Here is a 21,082-nt window from a genome sequence, read left to right as displayed (position 1 = left end):
GTGTGCATGTGGTTCCAATGTTCATATTTACATAACTAATAGGAAAAGGGGGGAAGAGAAGTGGCATGACCGAAGTAATACATAACGAACTGCTGTTAGTTTCCGTCTACAGCATCGCCAAATCCGTCCAGGTTTATGGTCGTCATCTGGAGGTCGGCGCTGACCAGAATTGTCTCGCCGTGGCTGCGGTAATCCAGCTCGCTCGAGATTGCTCTGCGCTGGCGGGGTGCGAAGCTGGTATCTAGCTGTAGATGCTCACCTCCCGTCGGCGATAAGGGCTGCTGGTGACCTGGCCCCGTTGCAAATGACTTAACGTCGACTGTTGGAAGAAGCAGGTGGCCAGCGCGTTGCGGTAGAAGCAGCAGCTGAAATCGTCGCTCTTCCCCTTCCGCGCAGCTGAAGTTTCCACGTCTCCGGCCGCCGATTACCCATAACTCCGGGTTGGCTATAACCTCATACATAAACTCGAGGGACGGCTGAGCCTCCCGTTCAGAAACTTTGCACCAGCCCCTGGTATGTCGGATTATCAACTCCGTAGGTATCATGTCATCCACTCCCACATGGGTCTGGCCAGGAGATATGTCTTTCAGCACCAGCTTTGCGGTATGCACAACCTGCACGTCAGGGATGTCAACCGGGATAGTAATGTGCCTTAGAGCATGCGTCGGCCGTTCGTTTGGTAGAGATATACTGCGGTTTTTCTTTTTTTTGAGCGGCTAAGTTAGCTTCTAATGCGTGGTCATAAGGGCGGCTGTTATGCGAAACTTACGTTATGCCATTCTTTAAGCCATTGCACCAAGCTATTTTGCGTATCACTATCCAGGCTCTCAATGGCGGCTTTCCATTGTATACTCTCATAGCTATACACCTCTATCTCCCTCGTAAGTCCAATGACCTCTAATGTATGAGCTGTCCATATGGCACTAAAAGCTGTCTGCAAGAACGGAACCAGTAGCTGCTTCAAGCTCGAGAAAGGGCTTGCCTCCACATCTTCGGAAAATTTGTCTTCCAAAACTGCCAAGCACTCTTCATTGAGACAAGCATACTCCATCGAAAGGCTCAAAGGTCGTGTGGAGCCGGCTTCTAACCCAATCTGAGGCTTGATTTTGTACAACAATGAAGCTGGCTGTTTTGGGAATACGTCCAGTATCTCACCCTTTTGGGTACTTGTTTGCACATCATATTTGCCTGAACTTTCCATATCACAGCTGAACACTCGAATAGGTATCAACATTCCAGGGCTGATGCTGAACCTAGAAAATAGCTGCTTATCTTGGAACAAGTCTTGAACATTGACACTAACGGGCAACGTTGATATGATTGAGGAAAAGTCGATGTAATCGAACTGTCCTTCAGAAGTCTTATATTCAATTTCCACTGAAATGGATAACGTCGTTTGGCTCCCTTCCATGCTGTAGGGTACTCTTAGTGTAGCAGTCGAGTCTCGAGTAAATGATGAGAACCATATCCTACCCCCCTTCATGTCATCAGAAAGGATAAGAGGTCCATCTACAAGTGACGTCTCTGCGATGATGAGGCGTAGTCCCGCGGTTGCAGGCCTCAACCGCACGCATCCGCTACAGATATCATTCCAGCCAGAATTCAACTCGACATCCAGACTTCGATGCTCAACCAGGTTGATATCTCTTGACTGAGAGACTTTCCCACTAAACGCCTTGACGGCAGGGAAACAGACAATATATGGTCGGTCTTCTTTAGAAGAAGGTGTTCTGGCTGCGGTGTCCTGTAGGATATGGGAAGCTGTAACTTGATGGCCATAGTCATGTGTAAACAGAATATTTCCAGCTGACATCTCAATGCGGTCAACATAGTATTTTCCATGTACTGTAGTCTATGATGGGAAGCAACATAAGCATTAATCCTAGAGATATAGAATTTTGTGATAAACTTACCGAAGAATTAAGCAAGGCTTTTGTTGCCTTCCCCTTCACAATGGTTGAGTCAGACTTTTCCAGCCATAGCTCACTGTTTGGCGTTTCTAATGAATTAACAAGTCGCATCTTGATATTATCGATCTTAATTTTCTCGCCAAGCGCATATCGTAACGACAGCTGCGCCTGGAAACCGTCCATATTCTTAAAATGAGAAATCCCAGGTTTAACCTGAACATCTCTGAAGAAATCTTTAATTTGAACTGGAAACGTTTTCGAGAGTGACTGTGAGACTTCAAAAAGATCTTCAATGTATTCCTCAACTTTGCAGCCTATACCAGATTGTAGTGTCGAATAAGGCTGCGTGGTTGAGGAATATATCCCAAGTAGCCTTAGCAACGTAGGGACGAACTCCTCTTTAAGTTCCAACTGCTTCAAGCATCGACTGTATAACTCTACCATTGTGCCTTCTAATGCTTCCCACCCATTGCTGCGATAGAAACTAGAAAGCTGATGGAAGTAGGATGCCGCTAAGGCATAATCACCCATTTCATACTTCAGCAATGCAATGTCAGCCATCATTACCTCCGCTGATTTGATTCTGTTGGCAGCTATGTTGTGGCGGAACACTTGGTCTGTAATTTGCTCATAAAGACAACTAAAATGCTTCTTCGATTTTATTGATAGAGCAAGGCAGGGTGTATCTATACCACCTGACGCTGATAAAACTCGCTTCTCGGAAGTCGAAGTTGTTTTAGGTTTGATTCCGTCTGGAGGCCCATCATTCAACGAGACATCAGCGAGATCGTTCTTCTCGTTAAGTAACAGTGACATACTATGCCATCTCTTTTCCCACCCTCTTCTTCGCCCAAGAGCTCCCAGCTGGCACCTAGCGAGATGGTATAAATCTGCCCGTGCAGCGGCTAATTCAACACCTCCTGCTTTCTGTGGCGCGGAAATAATGGATACTAATGGATTTAAGGTTGGCCTCGACGTTGGGGACAGCAATGAACTCGATCGTTTAGGAATGCCTGGCCTTGCCCCTGTGGTAAAGGCTGCAAGAACGGCTGCGTCAACGAGGTCCTGGCCCGTCCTTAAAGACACCGTGGGAGTCTCTAAACTTTTTGTCGATGTTTGAATCAGAACTTGAGAAACAGCTGCATAAGCCCAGGATGATACGATGTTTGTGATGACATTGTCCTTCTTAGAGGGGTTAGGCGTTGGTTCTAATTGTGCCAACCCATTTTCAATATCACTCCTAAGGGTTCGGCAAGCCAGAGTGATGAACTCGCTAGCTCTCTCACATATCTCTGCTAGAAGGCTCAAATTGTGCTTCTCGGCACTCTTATGTGAGGCGCTGTGGCGGTTTGAAGGTGGAGATCTGGCAGCTTTAAGAAGAAGCAGCAATTGTCTCGAAAAGATGTAGACCCGAAAGTCGAAAACGGATATGTTATTTGCCAGGATCATATCTCTATATGGTTTTTGCTGAGGCTGAAGCGGGAAAATATCTTGCTGGAGGGCTATCGGGTTTGAGAAGAGATCATTGTGGGTCCTATCATTGCCATCATCATCCACGTCTTCATCATCATCACCATCTTCTTCTTCTGCTTCTTCTTCTTCCTCATCTTCCGATGAACTGGATTCTTCCTTCTTTTCTGATGCACTTGAAGCGAGAGCAGCCTCGGCTTTCAATTTAAGGTCTTTACTGTAATTTAGAAACGTGCCCCCATGCTGATCCCTGACGCCAGATATTTGCTCTCGCAATGCTGATTCCAGCCCAACAGCGAGCTCATCATATCCAATAAGAGCATCCTCAAAGAGACCAACATTCTCAAGACCAAGCGAAAGACCTTCCTTTAGTATAAAGAAAGTACAGAAATTCCAACCTGGTAGGTTTCTTTGTGAATCTTTCTCCCGGATATCAGCTTCATACTGGCCCACACGCAAATCGAAAGACGTAAGGATTGAAGATTTAAGTTTCATAACGAGGTCTTCTAATTGCGCCGCTAGTTCAGGTTGCTTCTTATCAGCATCTGCTTTTGGAATTCTCAACTGCGCTACACGGTCAACGGCGGTTTTTGAGGACCCATTAAAGTCAGCTTTGACTTTCTCAAGGACTGAAGTCGACCCTCTCCCTGGCCACTTCGATGCCGCGGCCTTCTCCGTTGCTTCCGGCCCAGGTGCAGTTGCGGGTATGACGTGAAGAATCAGCCATTCAAATGCTTCATGGTTATCCGGCCCAGTTGGAGCAGCAGAGGCTCGGGTCTTTATCCATTCCCGGAGCGTCTTTCTAGAGGTTGTCTTATACGTCTCGTTATCATCACATCGTAATAAATATATCTTTAAATAAGGCGTCTGTAACAGTCCCGGTATTTGATGCCTTCTCTGCGATACGGCTCCACTTGCGCCATCACTGAGTCGCTTCTGGTCGTCCGCAACTGTGTGGGCGGGTTTGAAGTCGATTTGTAGGGAGTCAATGGAGCGAACAGGTCGACTTGATGACTTCCAGTGGAGGTTTCGAAGAGGGAGGACTTGCGATAGAAGTGGCCTAACTTGAGGGAAGAGGCCAAACGGGTCGGTATACTCGACTACAAAGATAAGGAGTTAGTTATTATTGGGCCTCTCGTAGCTTCGGGATTATTGCATACCAGTTACATTATTCGAATTTAAGTGAGGGGTGGCGTCCATGACGACCAGAGCTTTGCGACAAACAGGAATATCATATTATTTCACACTTAAAAAGCATTTTGCTCTGCGCATTTCGTGAGGGTGCCTTTGGTGTTTTGCGATGTTGAGGTCCATGGGCTACGGGACGAATGTCTTGGCAGTCTCTAAACCAACCTGCATGCTCCAAATATTATGGAAATATCTTGTAGAAAAAGTAGGAAAAAGTATAGAAAAATTAATAAAATTTCAGATAATTAGATCGCTACCTCCGTCATCCTAATGAGTAGCATTGTCTTTTTGGCCAAACGGCAGAACGTTTGGTAGATATCTTTCTGTACACTCAAAATTCATTTTCATAGATCAAAACAAGGCAAAAACGCAAGTATAAAGTACCTATGGTGGTTCTAATAGCCTGAGAGTAGTTTAAGGGAAAATTTTTCATTTTAATACCTATTTCTTCATGCAAATTAGAATTCATTTCTCTTTGGGACTGTCCAAAGCTGACGTGGTTAGCGACTGGGAAAGCCATTATTACTACAGAAAAGGGCGAAGCTTAAGGCCACGCCTAAAAATAAATATCGGCTTAATTGAGAGGGACAAGACAAAGACTAGGAAGATTACTTGATAAACCTATCTACATATATTACTTTCGAGGCCAATAGCTCCCCTCGGACAACTGCAACCGAGAACTGCAATTGGGGCAGATAAGCGTATAAATATTAAAAAAAAAAAAAAGGAAAAAGAAAAAGCCCAGTAGGACGATAACCATTATACCGCACCAATTTTAACAAGGACAAATGTACATTCCGAGACTGGAGTCTGTCTCAACTTGCAACCGCATAATAGAAAACGCCTAGGTCACCTCCGGCAACACAAACAAAAAATAAAGTGCTAAAGTAAAAAAAATAAAATATGAACAGTGTTGCGCTATCAAGTGTATTCCACTTAAGTGGCCAGGAGATTCTGGTTTGAGGCCGGAGGAGTAATATGAGACATGACTAGCTCATATCCATAAGAGACGGCTTGCCAGATATCAGGAATGAGGTTCTTCAGCATTGCAGCGACAATTATTACCAAGAGAGGAATCTAGTAGAGTACAAGTTAGTCATGGATACAAATAAGTAGCCGCCTAGCGATGTAGGTAAAAGTACTCACCCAAATAATAAAGAGATTACGGTCACTACGGAATCTCTTCATTTTCTGCGCGTGCGCTTTTCGAAGCTGTTCCTGGTGTTGCTTCGAGATGTTCTTTCGACCTATCGTCACGTCTCCGAACTCCTCCTTTGAGGATGAAGAGTGGGAACGCGATGACACTTCCGTTTCGGCAAAATGTTGGTCTGCAGCAGCATCAAGAGCTGCCTCCACCATGGACGACTTCTTCTCCGCATAGCCAGCATCTGTTTCATGGGGGTATAGTTCTTCATACGCTGGTGGCGATGAATTTCCGGTTAATCGGCCCCAACCGTCTTTCATAATGTTGGTAGACCAAGCGGTTGTTGGCCTGTGTGGAACCAAAGAGCTAATGCGCTGGATCATTGGATGAGTTTGGTAGTCCGGAAGGGCCGGCATCTGAGGAAGTGTCGGTATCTGAGGTAGTGTGGGCATTTGAGGTAGCGTAGGCAGTGTTGGGAGGTTTGGAAGGTTGGGAAGATTGGGGAGATTGGGGAGATTGGGGAAAGCTCGATTAACATTTTGCTGGAACTGGTTAATCTGAGCTGCTAATTGGTCTCGCCATGCAACTAACGCCACGGGGGGGGATGGGTTGCGTGCCATGTCCGCAACGTCAGGCTCAGTAGAGGGGAGTTCAGAGGCTTGAGAAATGCTAGATTTTCGGGGAATAGTGAAATATTGTTTCTTCTCCTTGTGGGTTTCTGATTTACTGCGCTTTGGTTGGGCATACAGTAACTCTGGTGCGTCTGTGGTGTGTCCGCTATCGGAATCGTCAGTTGAATCTTCTTCAATATCCGCAGAGTCGCTAGAAGATGTAGGTTCCCAGAATCCGTCAAGAGAACCAGAGCTTGGTCGGCGGCGTAGGGGAGATGTTGACCCCACACTTCTTGAGCGGTAGTGGCTGGTAGAAGCAATGACAGCGCGATGGGCATCCAGAGATGTGGCAAGGTCAGCAGGAGTGAAGCCACGTAGATTAGGCGCCGTAATGTTAGCACCAGCAAGTCGAAGGCGATGGATTATATGTGTATGTCCACTGAGGGCGGCCAAATGCAACGGAGTGTTGTGGTTCTTGTCCTGAACATCGGGGTTAGCTCCTCGAGCAAGTAAACCAGCCACGAACCGAGTCAGCCCTAATGAAGACGCAAGGTGGAGTAGAGTCTGTCCCGATGGTGAGCGTGAGTTATATTTCGTCGAACCGGGACTTCCATCCAAGTCCATGAATTCAAGGTAGACAAGCATCTTCGCATCAGTGTCTGTAATGTTTGCATTTTGGCCATTCCCTGCAGCTTGTCGTTGCTGACCTCCACCATTGCCATCACCCTGGAAGTTGTTTTGAAGATTCCATAGATTGTTTCCACTACCACCCATAATTTGCTGCGCAGTTTGATATGCATCAGCGGGGTTATTAAGTTTCTGACCTAATATCCCAAGAGCAATCCTATACATCTGCAGCTCCCGATCATCCACGTAACGGAAGAAGATTTGAGGCTTAGGGATTATGGGTTGTCCAGGCTGATGCTGACCCAATCGAGGGTGCTCATGCTTAAAGACAACAGGTACGGTGCCCGGTTTCACAGAAGGCGGAGTGAGGCAGTTTAAGCACTTCTCGCCCCAGAAGGTTGTTGTCGTTGCTAAAGTGTCACCGAAAACAACCTCCATGCCGGGGTAAAAACCACTACCAAGGAGGGTTACTTCACTTCCACCTGTTGTCGAACCCTCCGCTGGTACGAGTTTATGAATCATTGAGGGTACTTGGGGCGGAGGGAGGCTAGTTGGTAAGCTCCAAGTGTGATTTTGGGTTCCCGTAGCTGGTAGCCCAGCACCTTGGTCCTGAGATCTATTGCGGGAATTTGTATGGGGAGAACTGGGCCGGCTTGGGTGTGTTGAGCTAGGTGCAGACATCAAAGATGGCTGCCCGATGTTGTCCATAGAATTGGTAGTCTCGATTGGACTAAAGAACATCCCATCGTTATTATTTGGCGTTGGCGGGCCGTTAACAAATTGGGCGTTGAGCATCGCAGGGGTCACATAAGCTTTATCCGCATTCCCGCTAGCAGATGGGAGATTCGAAGGTAGCGGAGAGCTACTGGCGGTTGGAGATACCCGCTGAGTATCGATTCGTGTCATCGTCAGCCCAGTAGGTACTTTACCCGATCCACTCTGCTTCCGCCGTTTAGCAAGAGGGCCAGCCCCGTCAGATGGGGATGCTTGTCGTGATAGGTTTCGTGGAGTAGTTATGGCGGTGGCCAAATTTGTGCCATTTTGTGGCTGGTTCGAAGTGACGGGCGTTAATGGGTATTGTCGATTCCGCATTACCTGCAGATCATTAGTGGAGTGAGATAGTTTATACGGCACCGAATGTATGAATGGTTTCGCTAGATCTATCGCAGGATTCGCGGCGAACATTCCGGCGGGGGGAAACTGGGGATCAGTGGCGGTAGAGCTGGAGGCCGCAGTGTAGTTTGCGGGTGCGTGTGTCTTATGGTCATCAGTAATCATGATCGAATTGGTAATCGCCTGCGCTATTGGGTTATCCCTGTAGTCAAAGAGAGTGAAAAGGACCCTGATCTCCCATTAGTAGAGGTTCAAAGATAGGCACAAAATAGAAGTTTATACTCACTGGAATCCAACTTTCTCATTCTGATGCCTACAATAGCACGCAATTCTCATTGGCAATTCTACTTGCATCGCACCCAGGGGCGCAATCGGTAGAGAAGGGTCACAATTTGTTGAGTTAGGAGTTCTGGGAGGATCTGTCCAATCTTTGATCTCCGTAGTATTGAACACAATAACCCTTTTATCTTCATCTCTCTGGAACATTTCATCCTCTTCCGGTTTCCGCTGTTTCTTCCGCGAAGCACGCTTTCGTTCTCGTTGGATACAACCAGCGCATATTTTAACCTCAGCTCCTCCTAGTGGAAGATCATCGTCAACCTGACTTTCTTCCGAAGAGCCTTTTGGAGACTTAGCGCTAACATCTTCACCTCTAGCTCTAGCAAACGCTCTCTCCCGCTTCTTTTTATCCTGTATTGCGCTCGTGCATAATACACTAGCGCGAAGTTCGAGGATATCTGGGGACCGTTTAGTATCAGGTTTTGCGAGGAACTTTGGCTTGGAAATGGCATGGCTTGGGAGACGTAGTTTCTTAACTCCAGGCGGCATCGGGTAGAGGGTTAACTTGATCGGTATTTGTGTTTCTACGCGGGATTTCAACGAAGTAGGATGAACAATAAGCCGGGGCCGGATATAGTTCTCCATGCTGATGTTTGGGTGAAAGATCGCGGGATTACGGTCGTTCAACGGGAACACCACTCCGGTTGGGCATTTCAGCGATTCAAAGGTCTGACGCGGCGACCTAAAGGTAGAAGTCGGAGATAATGTGGCTGAGAGGGGCGAGCCACCGTTCATACCTATTCCACCAAAAGCATCCTCTAGGCTGGATTGTGAAGCACGGCCATCCCAAAGTCCTTGTCCAGAGTATAGCTGTGTAGAGTCGCCGGGACTTTGGAATACAAATGGATTCACGACAGTGGGTTGCTAACAATACTGTCAGTCTTCCTTGGACAGAAAGGCGTACAACATGATATGACGGTAAAGAACTCACTTGTTGCGATGAGCCTGCATCACTAGGCTGCCCAGTAAAGGTGGTGGAAGAAGATGTACGGAATGACTGCTTGAACACTGTTGGTTTACTCTTTTCGGTATTGAGTTCCATTTTCAGGGGACTCGGACTGCTGGCAGCACTATCAAAATCAAACGCAGAAGCCATGGCCTTATTGCTGGACTCCACGTCATGCTCCACGGTCGAATCATCCCTAACCGAAAAGTTTCCGTTATCTTGTCCAAAAAAAGCTGCTTCACCCAGGGAGAACTGGTCAGCGTTCGGCCAGCTGGGAATATATCGCTCCGTTATTGTGCTGTCTGGACTAAAGAGTCCTGAGTGGTTGGAAGCCAATGAGGCATTCCGCAGGTGGCCTGTGGGCGAGTCCATGGAGGAGCTATGACTGGAGTCTTCTGGTGAGTCTGATCGAGTATCTGACGGGGTTGAGCCTGCCGGGGGAACATCATTCTCGGATTTGTTTGGCATTTCGGAAGGGGATAAGCATGACATGGCATCGGAGAGCTGGGGAGCACTTGACGGCCGGAAGAACAGGTCTTCAAAATCTCGTCCCAGACTAGGCGTTGAGGCATTGAGAACTGAAGGGTCGAAACATAGCGTATCTCTGTCGTCCATGATATTGTCCATATCTCCGTCCATAATAATGGGCTCCATCTCTCCGACCCAGACCGTGACCGACAACGAAGATAATCAGAATATCAGTCAACTCCTGCTCTTGTCCCCCTCCGGCAAGCGTGTCCCTTCTCTTCCGTCTCGTGCCGTTCCTCGAAACGTGCGGTGTGGGATTGCCGATTCGGCGTATTCGATCCCTCAGGGGGCTTGCTTCTCGAGACAATTATGCTGCCTACCGTTGAGCAATGCTAATGCGCCTCTTAACACGCCGCGCAGCTATCGATGGATTGGACGCGTAGATGAAAAGAAGCCCCCCCTTCGATGGAAGAAGAACAAGGAAATATCAAGGCACACAGGCAGGACGTGGTGGCTCGTAGACGGGATCGAAATCCAGGGATGGTCGACGAGGTTTCGTGTGAGTGTGTCGGTGAAGGTCTAGCTAGAGAAGCGCCACAAACGGGACCACTTGGCGCGCTCGCTCCCCCAGCGCATCCAAACCTGTCAGCCAGGAAGCCTGAGAACCCCTGCTGGGCTTTTTCTGTCAACTTCTTTAAGGTGCGTCTTCAACTTCTCGTCGGTGATTTTTTCTTCTTGTCGTCTCTTTTTCCTTTTTGGGTCATAAAGAAGAAACCGAAACGTTGGTTGGTTTTTGTGGCGCTAAACCGTTTTGGGGCAAATAAGTTTTAAGGCCGCAAAACGGTTGAAAGCCAGCAAAGAGATGGACGGAAGGGATAGAGACAGAGTGACAGAGACAGAGATATATTATACGATGTCATCATGAGCCTTACTGTGCTTGAGGGTTGTTTAACTTGCTAGCGAGCCTTTGTGGGAAGACAGGCGGCTTCGGCCCGGCTGAGAAGCCTCGTCCTTGAAGTCGATTCTATATATTAAACAGCCAACATCTCCAGAAAGATGAAGAAGAATATCAATACAGTTACTGGGAGGATGAACCAACTTCCTGATTCCTGTACGAAGTGCAGCCTGACCAAGTCCTGATACCGGTTTGGATCCCCAGTATGGAGAGCTCCTTCACTCCCTCTCTCTCTTTGGTTTCCAAGAAGAAAAAAACAGCCTGAACAACATATAGGAGCAGCCTTTAGTTCAGCTTCACGTTGTCCACAGGTCCTAAGAATAGGCATACAAGCGGCTGCCTGGGCTGTTCGACCTGCCTGGGTCAAGAGGCACTCAGCTGCATGGTCGTTATTCCCCGGACGCCTACGGAGCCTACCGATGACATGCATGAGCGTCTAGCTAAACCACATATACAGAACTTCAACTGCTTCTACAAGTCTCTCCAGCATTGCAAAAGGTCGGCTACAAGTCACACACAGCAAGGGTCTAATAGATCTGTCCTACAGAGTACATGAATTATGATATAAATTTCAGTGAACCTACTGCTCCGAAGCGCCGGAAACCAAACAGACTTCTATCCCTCCGAGTTTCTTCCTTTCACCAGGAACCGGGACCAGACAGGAGTAGATGAATGATGCATGTAAAACATTCCGTCGTTACCATCGTGTATTTCCCTAATGCCCTGGCCATCCATTGGACGAATATTCGCTTGTCATGATACACGCCGTCGCAAGGGTAATAATATCTTATTTCCTTTTCCAGAGGATAATGTCTACCGTTCGCCCTTGTCTTAACCTTTAACAAGGCGAACTATTAATCTTTTACACGTGGTTACATGGGTCCTCGGGTTGGATCTATCCCCTGCCGCTTCTTAGCATGTGGAGGACGGGAATGCCCCATATGCTTATATATGGTACTAGACATATTAAATGGATATGGGGCACGGAGTTATAGGCCCTATACATGCAGAAACTCATGGAGTTAGGATGCTTGGTTCTAGTCATAAGACTCTAGGAACTTTCCTTCTCGGGTATTGATCCACAGCCCGTGGTGCCACAAGGGATTTAACAAAATTTTGACCGGAGACAGAGGTATGTATAAATAGACATTAATATTAGGTAGTAGAGAAGTAAAAGGACCTACTCAGTACTACCAATGCGTTTTCCCATAGCGAACAAGTTCGGTCATGAGTTTGCCGCCAGCGGATACATCGTGGTAAGGGTCGGACCTGTTTGCCATAAAGCAACCGCCCGGCTGCTCACTGCAGCTTCGCTCTCCACCACTACAAACACCAACGATCGTAGGCTGTCCGTCAATATAACCCCACAGGGGGCCACCTGACCACCCAGGCGACGCAAACACCTTCGATTCCAGCTCTACTCCAATCTCTCCATGGGGATCAATACCGTCAAGAGTCAGATTCGTAACCAGCATCTGCGCCATGCCCTTGAGAGGTTCAACTGGGTACCCTGAGCTAAGCCACGACCGGTTAACATATGTTTGCATATCTTTCCACCAAGCAGTTCCCATCCATCCCACCCGTTCGCCCAGGGGCTCACACAGCCTACAAATAACGTAGTCTATCCCAGTAACGTTGAGCGTGTTCTTCACCCCACGACACTGCGAGATGTACGAGCTGCCAAAGGGCTCCGCGTGTCTCTTGCCATGGCCAAATCCAGGTACAAACCGCATCCACCTTCTGGGGCTGTAGTTCCACGGGAAACAGTGGCTTGCAGTAAGTAACAGGTTCTTTCCGACCAGTGTACCCGTGCACCAGCCCCCCTTATCCCCTCTGAATCGCCGAAAAAATATCCGCCCTATCGTAGACCACGGATATCTCAAAGTAGCGGTAACGTGGAATTGATCGAAAGGCGACCCTTCCACAGCCACAGGAAGGATGTCGGTGCTGTAATTCACGAGACTAGGGAGGGGGGGAGTAGAAATGCTGCTTTCTCCGCTGTGATTGGGGTCAAAGCCAGCTGTCCTGCCATATTCAGTCTTCTGTATCCCATCAATGCCCCATATCACCTCATCCAAGTTCCATTTATCGTCTACGGTCAGCTTCTCGGATTTGAGGTGAGGGAATGCCTTCCCACATAATCCATCTCTGGGCCCCAGGGGAGACAGCGCGGTAACGAGGAAGTCGTGCGTTAACAGTAAGGTAACGAGCGGCCATAGAAAATACATAGTAAAAGAATAAAAAAATGGTGAAAGTGAGCGTGCACATGGGATAATAATTGCTGCTGCTGTTCCTTGCCTCTCGGCCTTGGTATCAAAACCACGGACCTTGATGTGGATGAGAGCAGACGCGATTGTTGCTGACCCGGACGAGTCAGCTGCCTGAACACAACGAATAGACTGCATGTTGCTTTCCTTGGGCAGAAAGAAGTTCCTTGAGCGCTGGTTTGTTGCGCCTTTCGATAGGCTCTTTCCCCCCAGGCTGGCGATTTCGTAGGCTTAAAATGAAGCGCTAGAACTTTTCCTTTTGCCATATTTTTAGAGAAGAACTTCAGTTGTCATAAACGGTTCAGGTGGGTATCAATAGAGCATTCTTGGGTATATATTTGGCCATAGTGTTGATTGATGGGTTGGGCGCATCAGGAGGTTATTGGACGTGCATCTGCTGTCAAGCAGGGGGGAATAATAACATGGCCAGGAGCGAACATAATAGCAACCAACGATGTATGCAGAATACTCGCTACTTTGGACCCTTTCACAGGGCGTGGTTGATGAAGTTGCAGTTTCTAGGCTAATCAACAAGTTTGTAACTAAAGGAATAAATATTTTGCTGCGTCACCAAGCTCTCTATATTTTAAGCTGAGCCAAACCCCACGACCTCACATCAACATCTTCAACTTCTTGAGGAATATTTCTATTCTTTTTATTTACTTCCTTTACACATATTTTAATACTAGTTCTTGTATTGCATTTTGTTATTAGTACTAGGTTTGTTAACAGTTACCTACAATGTTTAAGAAGAAGCCATCAGTCTGACCCCCGCCATCCTGGAGATAACAGAGACGAGCTCTGCTAACATCCATAACAGATCAAGCCCCTTGCGCCACTTCGGTCCTCTGACCGGAGAAAGATTGCAGACAAAATTATCCAAGAGTACAAGGTCTCAGTGCCAGAGGCGCCTGCGGCTCAGCCCGAAGCTGATGAGGCATCAACCCAGGCCGCCATCACCACACCCAGCCTTGCATCTATCCGAAACTCGCTTCTGCCAGAGAACACCCTAGCTGGAAAATTTACAACTACTGCAGGCCCCGATCTACAGCTCGTTCATGGAACTGTGTATGTTGGAACACACCCAGACGGTGAAGAAAGAGTATTATGGGTTAGACTTGAACAAGGACCAGGGACTGACGGAAGAATATACCCCACGGTTTATTCACTATGGCGTAACCCAGGACTAGTTCCCTTGATTTGCACGACAAGCCATGTCATGGAGAAACTTTACAATGGTGCAGACCTTATGACACCGGGCCTCGCAAACGGACCGCCATTTCCAACGGGAGCTGTGAAAGGGGCAGTGGTTGCTGTTTCAAGCTTGAATAAACCTAGTGTTCCCACCTTTGTAGGCGTCTGCGAGGTCGATATTGCGAGCCTGACGCAGGTACAAGGGGCAAAGGGGCATGCCGTCAGGGGAATACAGTGGGAAGGTGATGAACTGTGGAGCTGGGGCTCAGCTGGGAAACCTGGCCAACCGTCTCCAGATCACTTAGATGGCTGGATAGCCAGTACCGAAAATGTCGAAGAAAAACTCCAAGATTTGGATCTAGGTGATGAAGAGGATATGAATGGTGGTGTGGAGGGCGGAGTCCTAATAAACGAAGCTCAAGAGGCAGAGGATGAAGATGATCAGCTACCGCCTCCAACAACGAAAGGTGAATTTCATTATAACCAATCTTTAAGAATGATTCTAACAGGGCCGAAACATGCTAGAAATCGATGACGTTTTTGAAAAAGCGTTCCTATACGCACTATACCAACACAAGAAGGATAACCCTAGGGACCAGAATCATGGGTTATCATTCCCTATTCAACCGTCCTTCGTGATATCCAATCTTATTACTCCATTCTTGCCAATATTTTCGCCAGAACAAGCACAATACTATCAAATTAAGAAGACGTCCTGGAAGAACGTGAAGAAATTTATCAAACACCTTGATAAGATGAAGCTACTCAAGTCAAAAGATAGAGGCGGGGAAACAATAGTCATGGATGTCGACTTTGACGACATACAAGTTGACCAGTTCGTCCCATACCGGTTACCGAAGAAGACTAGCTCTGGGGGTGCAAAGGCAAAGATTGGCCCCGGAAATACAGCAGGGAGCGTATCACTCGAACAAGTCAATGTGAAAACTTTATACCGCCCAAGCCCCAAACTGGTGCCTGAACTGTTCCCAGCCTTATCTACCACCGACGTAAACAACTACTATTCAGCTTCTGATGTTTCCAAACGCCTGAACGATTATATCTCCTCCCAAGACCCACCCATCATCTCCTCTTCTAATCCTCGCTTGCTGAAGCTGAACGCCTTCATCGGCAACAAGATAATTCCCTCCAATGACATAGGGACCTTATCCCGCGGAACTATCACACGAGACGCTTTGCTCAAGAAGTTACTGGAAGAACCGTCTCTGTGTGCTCCCTATCATGCCATCCTCAAACCTAACCAGACTCTTTCTGACGTGAAGCCCAAACCGGGCGCGCTTCCGAAAGCAACCATAACAGTCGAACGCCGCACGGGAACAAAGTTGGGTACTAAAGTGGCCGGGCTGGATCGATTTGGCATATCACCTCAGTTGCTAGCTGATGAGCTATCAAAGAAGTGCGCAAGTAGCACCAGCGTTAGCCAGGCACTCGGCGGTGCGAAGGGAGAGATGGAGGTTTTCCTTCAGGGTGACCATCGAGGTGTAGTAGAGAAACTACTTGTTGACAAAGGCCTCAAGTCCCAGTGGATAAGTGTCGTGGATAAATCCCAGAAAAAGAAGTGAGCACATTGGTGCTTGTCGCTTTGATAGCTCTGCTCTATGGCCATTCCATGGACATATTTATGATAATGAATTATGAATTTTGTTATCAAGAGAAAAATATATGCATGCCACTTTGGAGCATTGTGGAGGGAACATTAGGACCATTTTACTGCGTAGACCAACGACCCTGATTAATGTCAAAGTAGCAACAGAGTAACAATTTGAACAAACCTCGGTTGGTGACAAACAAAGCAAACATTCAAACACCACACCACAAGAAATTATTCCTTGCGCACCGCTTCGTCCCCTTCCTCTACGGCTGGAATAAGAGACAAACGGTCTTTCGAACGTCTACCCTTTTCAAAGTAGCTATATACTGCTGCCATTTTGGTCCCTCATGCTTTTACAGAATAAATAACGGGCCAACTTCGAGAAAGCCGGCGCTGGGGCCATCCTTGATGATGGCATCACTACTTCTTTTTGTCCTTGTTATTCAGATAATTACCTATTTAATTAATACAATTGGCGCCAGAACTATCGATAGCCTGGTATTCGCAATATCCTCTCTTCTGCTATCCGCTTTCACTAATACTGTCATTATAGCTATGGCTTTTGTATATCAAGCTCCCGAACCAAGCGTCACAAGTTGCCCGGGAACAGAGACATGCGAAGCTTGAAGTAATCCGACTTAAACGAGAAATGAGCGCAACGAGCTCCCAGGACGAATTTGCGAAATGGGCAAAGCTAAGGAGACGACATGATAAAGCTATGGAGGAATATGATGTCAAGAGTATGCTTAGGAACAGCAATCTGGCCTATACAAACACCGGAAGATACCTCATCGCTAATATATCTATCTGCCGCATAGATAAAAAGCTCAGTGCGCTGAAGACTTCTTTCGACTGGACCATCAAGACTGTACGATGGGTCTCTACCACCGGTGTTACCGTGATTCTTCAGTTCTGGTTCTCGAAATCACCAATATTCGATCTTCCTCGAGGCTGGCTCCCATGGCAGGTGGAATGGATCTTATCTTTTCCTCGCGCGCCACTAGGAACAGTCAGCATACAAGTATGGGGAGGGGCATGTGGAACCGTTATTGCTCTTGTCGGAGGCGCCATGGGAGTCGCTGCTCCAGCATTTAAAAAGATTAATCAACCTAGGGGGGAAGCGCAGAAGATGGGAACTCCCAGAGGGAGTAGAGAACAGACACCCGTAAGGAAGACTCAATGACCAAATGAAATAAACGAAAACATGTTTACTGCTGTTATTTAATGTATAAAACTCAGGCTATGACACTCAAAGCTGTTTATTATGTATCTGGAATTGATTACCAGCATTTCAACGACAGGGGGGTTTCCCTCTCAAGGTAAATTGGGTAGGAAAGGGGCAATGTTCATCAGATAGGTTTTAAAATCTTTATCTTCAATAGCCATCGTATGGCCTCTGTGCTTGACTCTATGATTTGTATATCATCACTTGAACATTTATAAAGAATCTGGCCCTTTCGAAGGGGCTTCTGAGATCACATCTAGTTACATCGTGACAGTCATTTAGAGAATGAAGCCCGAATAAAAGAAATGTGATCACCGCTTTCCATAAGCTACAGGTTCGGTAGTTGAAAAAAATGGGGGTGAACTCCTCGCCTCAAGAATAAGCCCCATCGAGTTACTCACCCAGCCCCGAAGGATCAGAGACAGGAGAGCAATCGCATAGCTGTAGAATCTCGACGAACGGCAACCTCCTTGGCCAGATTCCCACCGCTAATTCCCATTGTTTCCCCAAGAAACCTCCTCGACGCAACCCCCCAAACGGCGAAATCTTCGATGCCAAAACATGGGACTCATATCGTCATCCCAAAGCTGCTCCGGCACTGATAAAAATCGGTACATTTGGGACAGAAGACTGAAGAGTGCAGACGGTTCAACGAAGGTCGGAGCCAGCGCGAAGGTAGCCAAGAGGGCATCAGCTGCTATGAAGTGCTTCTATGGCAGCGCGTTTCCGCAGTGCCTGACTTACGTCAGGGCGTCCGGGGACTTTCTCCCAAAGCATATATTGGTACGAGCATTTAAATGCCCTGTTCGTAAGCTTTGAATGCGATTCTTTGAGCGAGGAGTTGAGAGAGAGGAAGAAACAAGAAAGCCAGAAAAAAAAAGTCGCTTAGTTTTAAAGTGGTGGAGCTTATTCAGCAGAGTGATTACTAAAGTCTTGATATATCGTGTGCCCGTGACGCAGCTGAGTGACTAAGCAAAATTCATCTGATTAAAATATGAAGCAAAAGTGAACAAATTGGCCAATAATAACCTTTAATTTCGGTTCGTATCGTCACAAACGGTATTAGACCTTCCGCGAAAGAACTCATTTTATTCCATAACTCTCTCTCTTTAATCTGTTCTAATTGTCCGTCTTCTTCTTTGTCTTTTATAAGCATATCTTGCGAGCAGAGATCCAGGAGAATATGGCGCCTAAACAATCGTTGGCCGAAAAATTGTCTGGAAGAAACAAAAGGGTTGGTATCTGTTCACTTAGAGACTCTAGTCAATTATTCTTCATATACACTGACATCTCGTTTTAGTCGCTCAACGTACCCATAGCGGCCTTTACAATGGCTCTTTTACTGACCGGATACTGTTTTCGAAGTATTCGATCCGCACGCGATAATGCCAAACAGAATTCAATATATACCTCTTCCGGCCGAGGTAGCCGTCTGTAGTGATGTGATGCCTCACGGCCACGTGGAATAGAACATAACGAGGCAGGATGCATTCATCAAGGAGAATGCATCAATATATAAGCCATATAAGCTTCGACCATTCCGTGTCTGAATGGCGGAGAAGAACCAGCGACGATTGGATGGAGACCTACCCGCCAAATTTGAGTCAATATTCTACCGACGCCAAATAGCTACTGCCATCATTTCCCCAATTGATATGGAATTAGCTTGAATAACTGACTATTGGACGGAGTATTGGACAGCATTCAGGCGGGTCTCTAAGTCAGGTCTAGCAGTAGCCTCTCTTTGGGCTCGAGATGGGGATCTCTTATGAGAGAGCACACAACTTTTTGAGCAAGTGAAATCAAGCCATATCAAGTGCCAGGAACGAACTTTTCAAAACCTGGAGAAGACTTATTTTCAGTATATTACATTAAGCAATTTATTCAATATGTTTAATCAAATATAAATACTGTATTGGGTGGCGGTTTAGCTGGATCTTACTCTAAATAGGTAGAAAGTGTTCTGTACTTAATCTAAAAAATCAGCGCATGCATTAGTGCTAAGGTACATGTCTTGTATGCTATGTTGAACTTGTGAATAGACAATGGCCAACCCATAAAAGACAGCTGCATATCCTGACCTTAGTTTCTCCCATCACCACCTGCGGAGAACATGGGCAACTTGAAAATAAACATATACATAAACCATTCCTAGTAGGGACGCCATACACGCCAGATTCTTGCTCTGCTGGATACAAATCCTTTGGGAAACATTAAGATAGTAAATAGAGGGAAATAGAAACAGGAGAATAGAAAAGGGCAGAGGGAGATGAAGAGAGCCATGAGATTTTAGTTGGGTATATTTGTTACGACAGTCAGAGAATGTCACTTCTCTAGCAAATCTGGTATGGTATCATAAAGTAGGAGGAATAACAAATAAAGATTTTTGGTGAATACGTGCGACGCATATATCAATCACTATTCGTTGGCCATATCATGGGCCTGGACTGCACAGGCTGATATGGTCAGGAATTCTCTCCCGTTGTGTAGTTGGGTACTATGTCATAGGTGTTGGTTCTCTACCGATGAAGCTAGTATTATTTCCCCTTCATGCTGACCCCAGTGTATTATGTTGCGCAAGTATTCATACGTCAACATGGTGGTCATGGCGGAAGGGACTGCACGGAAGAGGTTGGTCCCAATTCCAGCATAAAATGCCCTCCATCCTTCCTCTTTCAGGATTGTTTGAAACGTTCTAATAACCCCTCGATAGCGTGGACGGTTACGCATTCCATCAGAGGATGCGGCTCCCACATTACCACCATATGGGTCGTCTGAGACACGGAACGAAATCCCTTCTGGTGATGGTGCAGGGCTTATTCTTTGTTGAGTTTGTAGCCTTGTGCGCAGTACTTCGTGTGGATATGTAGCTGTGCTAGCACAAATTTTGCTAAGGAATGTCGCAGCGCCAATGCCCACCCAGTGTGGGTTACCTGCATCAGGGTGTTCTCCCATCATAAACCCTGTGAACGCGAGTTTAAAGTACTCATACAGTGGAAATTGGATAGCAACATGAGATAAGCCTAGAAGGGCAGGGGTGAGGCCTGAATAAAATGCTCGTATGCCTTCGCTTGCATACATTTTCCGTGCGGCATCTAGGGTATTTTTATAGTACCATGGAGCCTGAAATCCGTCATTTGAAGGCCTTATGCTTTGGGACATGAGCCTAGTTTTAATGACCCAGATAGGGTTGGTTGCAATGGTCGAGCAAGCCCCAGCAGTTAGTGATGCATATGTTCGGGCAAGCCACCAATTTTCTACATTTAACTGCAGATCAGCAAATAGAATCCCAGCAAATTATTCTGCAGAAATCAAACAAATCACACACCTGTTCGGCCATAAAAGTAATCTCTCGCTCTATCATATATTGTCAAGTAGACGGCCCACGTAGGAAGATAGCCCAGAAGCATTGGGCCTAAACCTTTGTACAGACCACGCAGGCCTTCGTCCCGCCATATGGTTCTGCCAGTTCCTATCATGCCCTTATACAGAGCCTCTGTGTGCACCAATTTCCCATTTCGTCTTAAGAAGCCTCCTTGTGCTTGTAGTTTGGTTTTAATGACGTCTAACGGGCAGGTGATTATCCCTGAAGCAACCCCCGCCCCTGCTCCGCAAAACGGCGTCACATAGCTCTGTGGAATACGAGTCGAGTAGACCTGCAATCGTGCGAGTAAGGTGGAGTTTGGAGGGGGTTGTGCCCCGGGGTGAAGCTGTGGTACTGTCGAGGCCTGTGAATCCGGACCCGAGACTTGGTGCTGCTGCGATGATTGAGTGTTGAATGTCTCTGCCGGTTTAGTACGGTCTAGAGACATCCTTGATGATTGAATGGAGCAGAAGTCTCACTTAACAGGATAACCGATATCGCTGCATGGGTGCGGAGTAGGATAGAAATGGGAAGTGCAAAGGCAATAGGCCTATACAAAATGAGGGACGACGAACTCGCTGTCCTTAGTTTCCCTCCCTCAAGCGCTCAGTCTATGGTAAGAAATGCTGGAGAAAAAAAGAGTGATTCGGCG

General features: G+C 46.9%; 7 protein-coding genes across 7 annotated transcripts; 3 read left to right on the top strand and 4 right to left on the bottom strand.

The window, feature by feature from the left end:
* Positions 1–95: 95 nt before the first annotated feature.
* Positions 96–4,580, bottom strand: MCYG_01234 (conserved hypothetical protein; the record flags this gene model as incomplete). Its single annotated transcript, XM_002851084.1, has 4 exons — positions 96–716; positions 770–1,852; positions 1,914–4,480; positions 4,541–4,580. The coding sequence occupies 4 exons, from the start codon at positions 4,578–4,580 to the stop codon at positions 96–98; spliced, it is 4,311 nt and encodes a 1,436-aa protein (XP_002851130.1).
* A 924-nt stretch (positions 4,581–5,504) lies between these two features.
* On the bottom strand, positions 5,505–9,963 carry MCYG_01233 (ankyrin repeat protein; the record flags this gene model as incomplete). Its single annotated transcript, XM_002851083.1, has 4 exons — positions 5,505–5,645; positions 5,715–8,265; positions 8,350–9,266; positions 9,334–9,963. 4 exons carry the CDS (start codon positions 9,961–9,963, stop codon positions 5,505–5,507), a joined length of 4,239 nt encoding a protein of 1,412 aa, XP_002851129.1.
* Positions 9,964–10,281: 318 nt separating this feature from the next.
* On the top strand, positions 10,282–10,741 carry MCYG_01232 (uncharacterized protein; the record flags this gene model as incomplete). Its single annotated transcript, XM_002851082.1, has 2 exons — positions 10,282–10,515; positions 10,649–10,741. 2 exons carry the CDS (start codon positions 10,282–10,284, stop codon positions 10,739–10,741), a joined length of 327 nt encoding a protein of 108 aa, XP_002851128.1.
* Positions 10,742–11,961: 1,220 nt separating this feature from the next.
* MCYG_01231 (conserved hypothetical protein) lies at positions 11,962–12,999 on the bottom strand (the record flags this gene model as incomplete). The annotated part of the gene is made up of 1 exon (XM_002851081.1): positions 11,962–12,999. One exon carries the CDS (start codon positions 12,997–12,999, stop codon positions 11,962–11,964), a length of 1,038 nt encoding a protein of 345 aa, XP_002851127.1.
* Positions 13,000–13,492: 493 nt separating this feature from the next.
* On the top strand, positions 13,493–15,812 carry MCYG_01230 (ligatin; the record flags this gene model as incomplete). The annotated part of the gene is made up of 3 exons (XM_002851080.1): positions 13,493–13,576; positions 13,859–14,699; positions 14,758–15,812. 3 exons carry the CDS (start codon positions 13,493–13,495, stop codon positions 15,810–15,812), a joined length of 1,980 nt encoding a protein of 659 aa, XP_002851126.1.
* A 440-nt stretch (positions 15,813–16,252) lies between these two features.
* On the top strand, positions 16,253–17,024 carry MCYG_01229 (CHD5 domain-containing protein; the record flags this gene model as incomplete). Its single annotated transcript, XM_002851079.1, has 3 exons — positions 16,253–16,339; positions 16,395–16,581; positions 16,660–17,024. 3 exons carry the CDS (start codon positions 16,253–16,255, stop codon positions 17,022–17,024), a joined length of 639 nt encoding a protein of 212 aa, XP_002851125.1.
* Positions 17,025–19,568: 2,544 nt separating this feature from the next.
* Positions 19,569–20,878, bottom strand: MCYG_01228 (mitochondrial folate transporter/carrier; the record flags this gene model as incomplete). Its single annotated transcript, XM_002851078.1, has 2 exons — positions 19,569–20,323; positions 20,395–20,878. 2 exons carry the CDS (start codon positions 20,876–20,878, stop codon positions 19,569–19,571), a joined length of 1,239 nt encoding a protein of 412 aa, XP_002851124.1.
* Between the last annotated feature and the right edge of the window lie 204 nt (positions 20,879–21,082).

This window comes from Microsporum canis, genomic scaffold (genome assembly GCF_000151145.1).
Source record: "Microsporum canis CBS 113480 supercont1.1 genomic scaffold, whole genome shotgun sequence".
Lineage (NCBI taxonomy): Eukaryota > Fungi > Ascomycota > Eurotiomycetes > Onygenales > Arthrodermataceae > Microsporum > Microsporum canis.
Note: the sequence above shows the minus strand (reverse complement) of the source record. Positions and strands in the feature narration are given on the sequence as shown.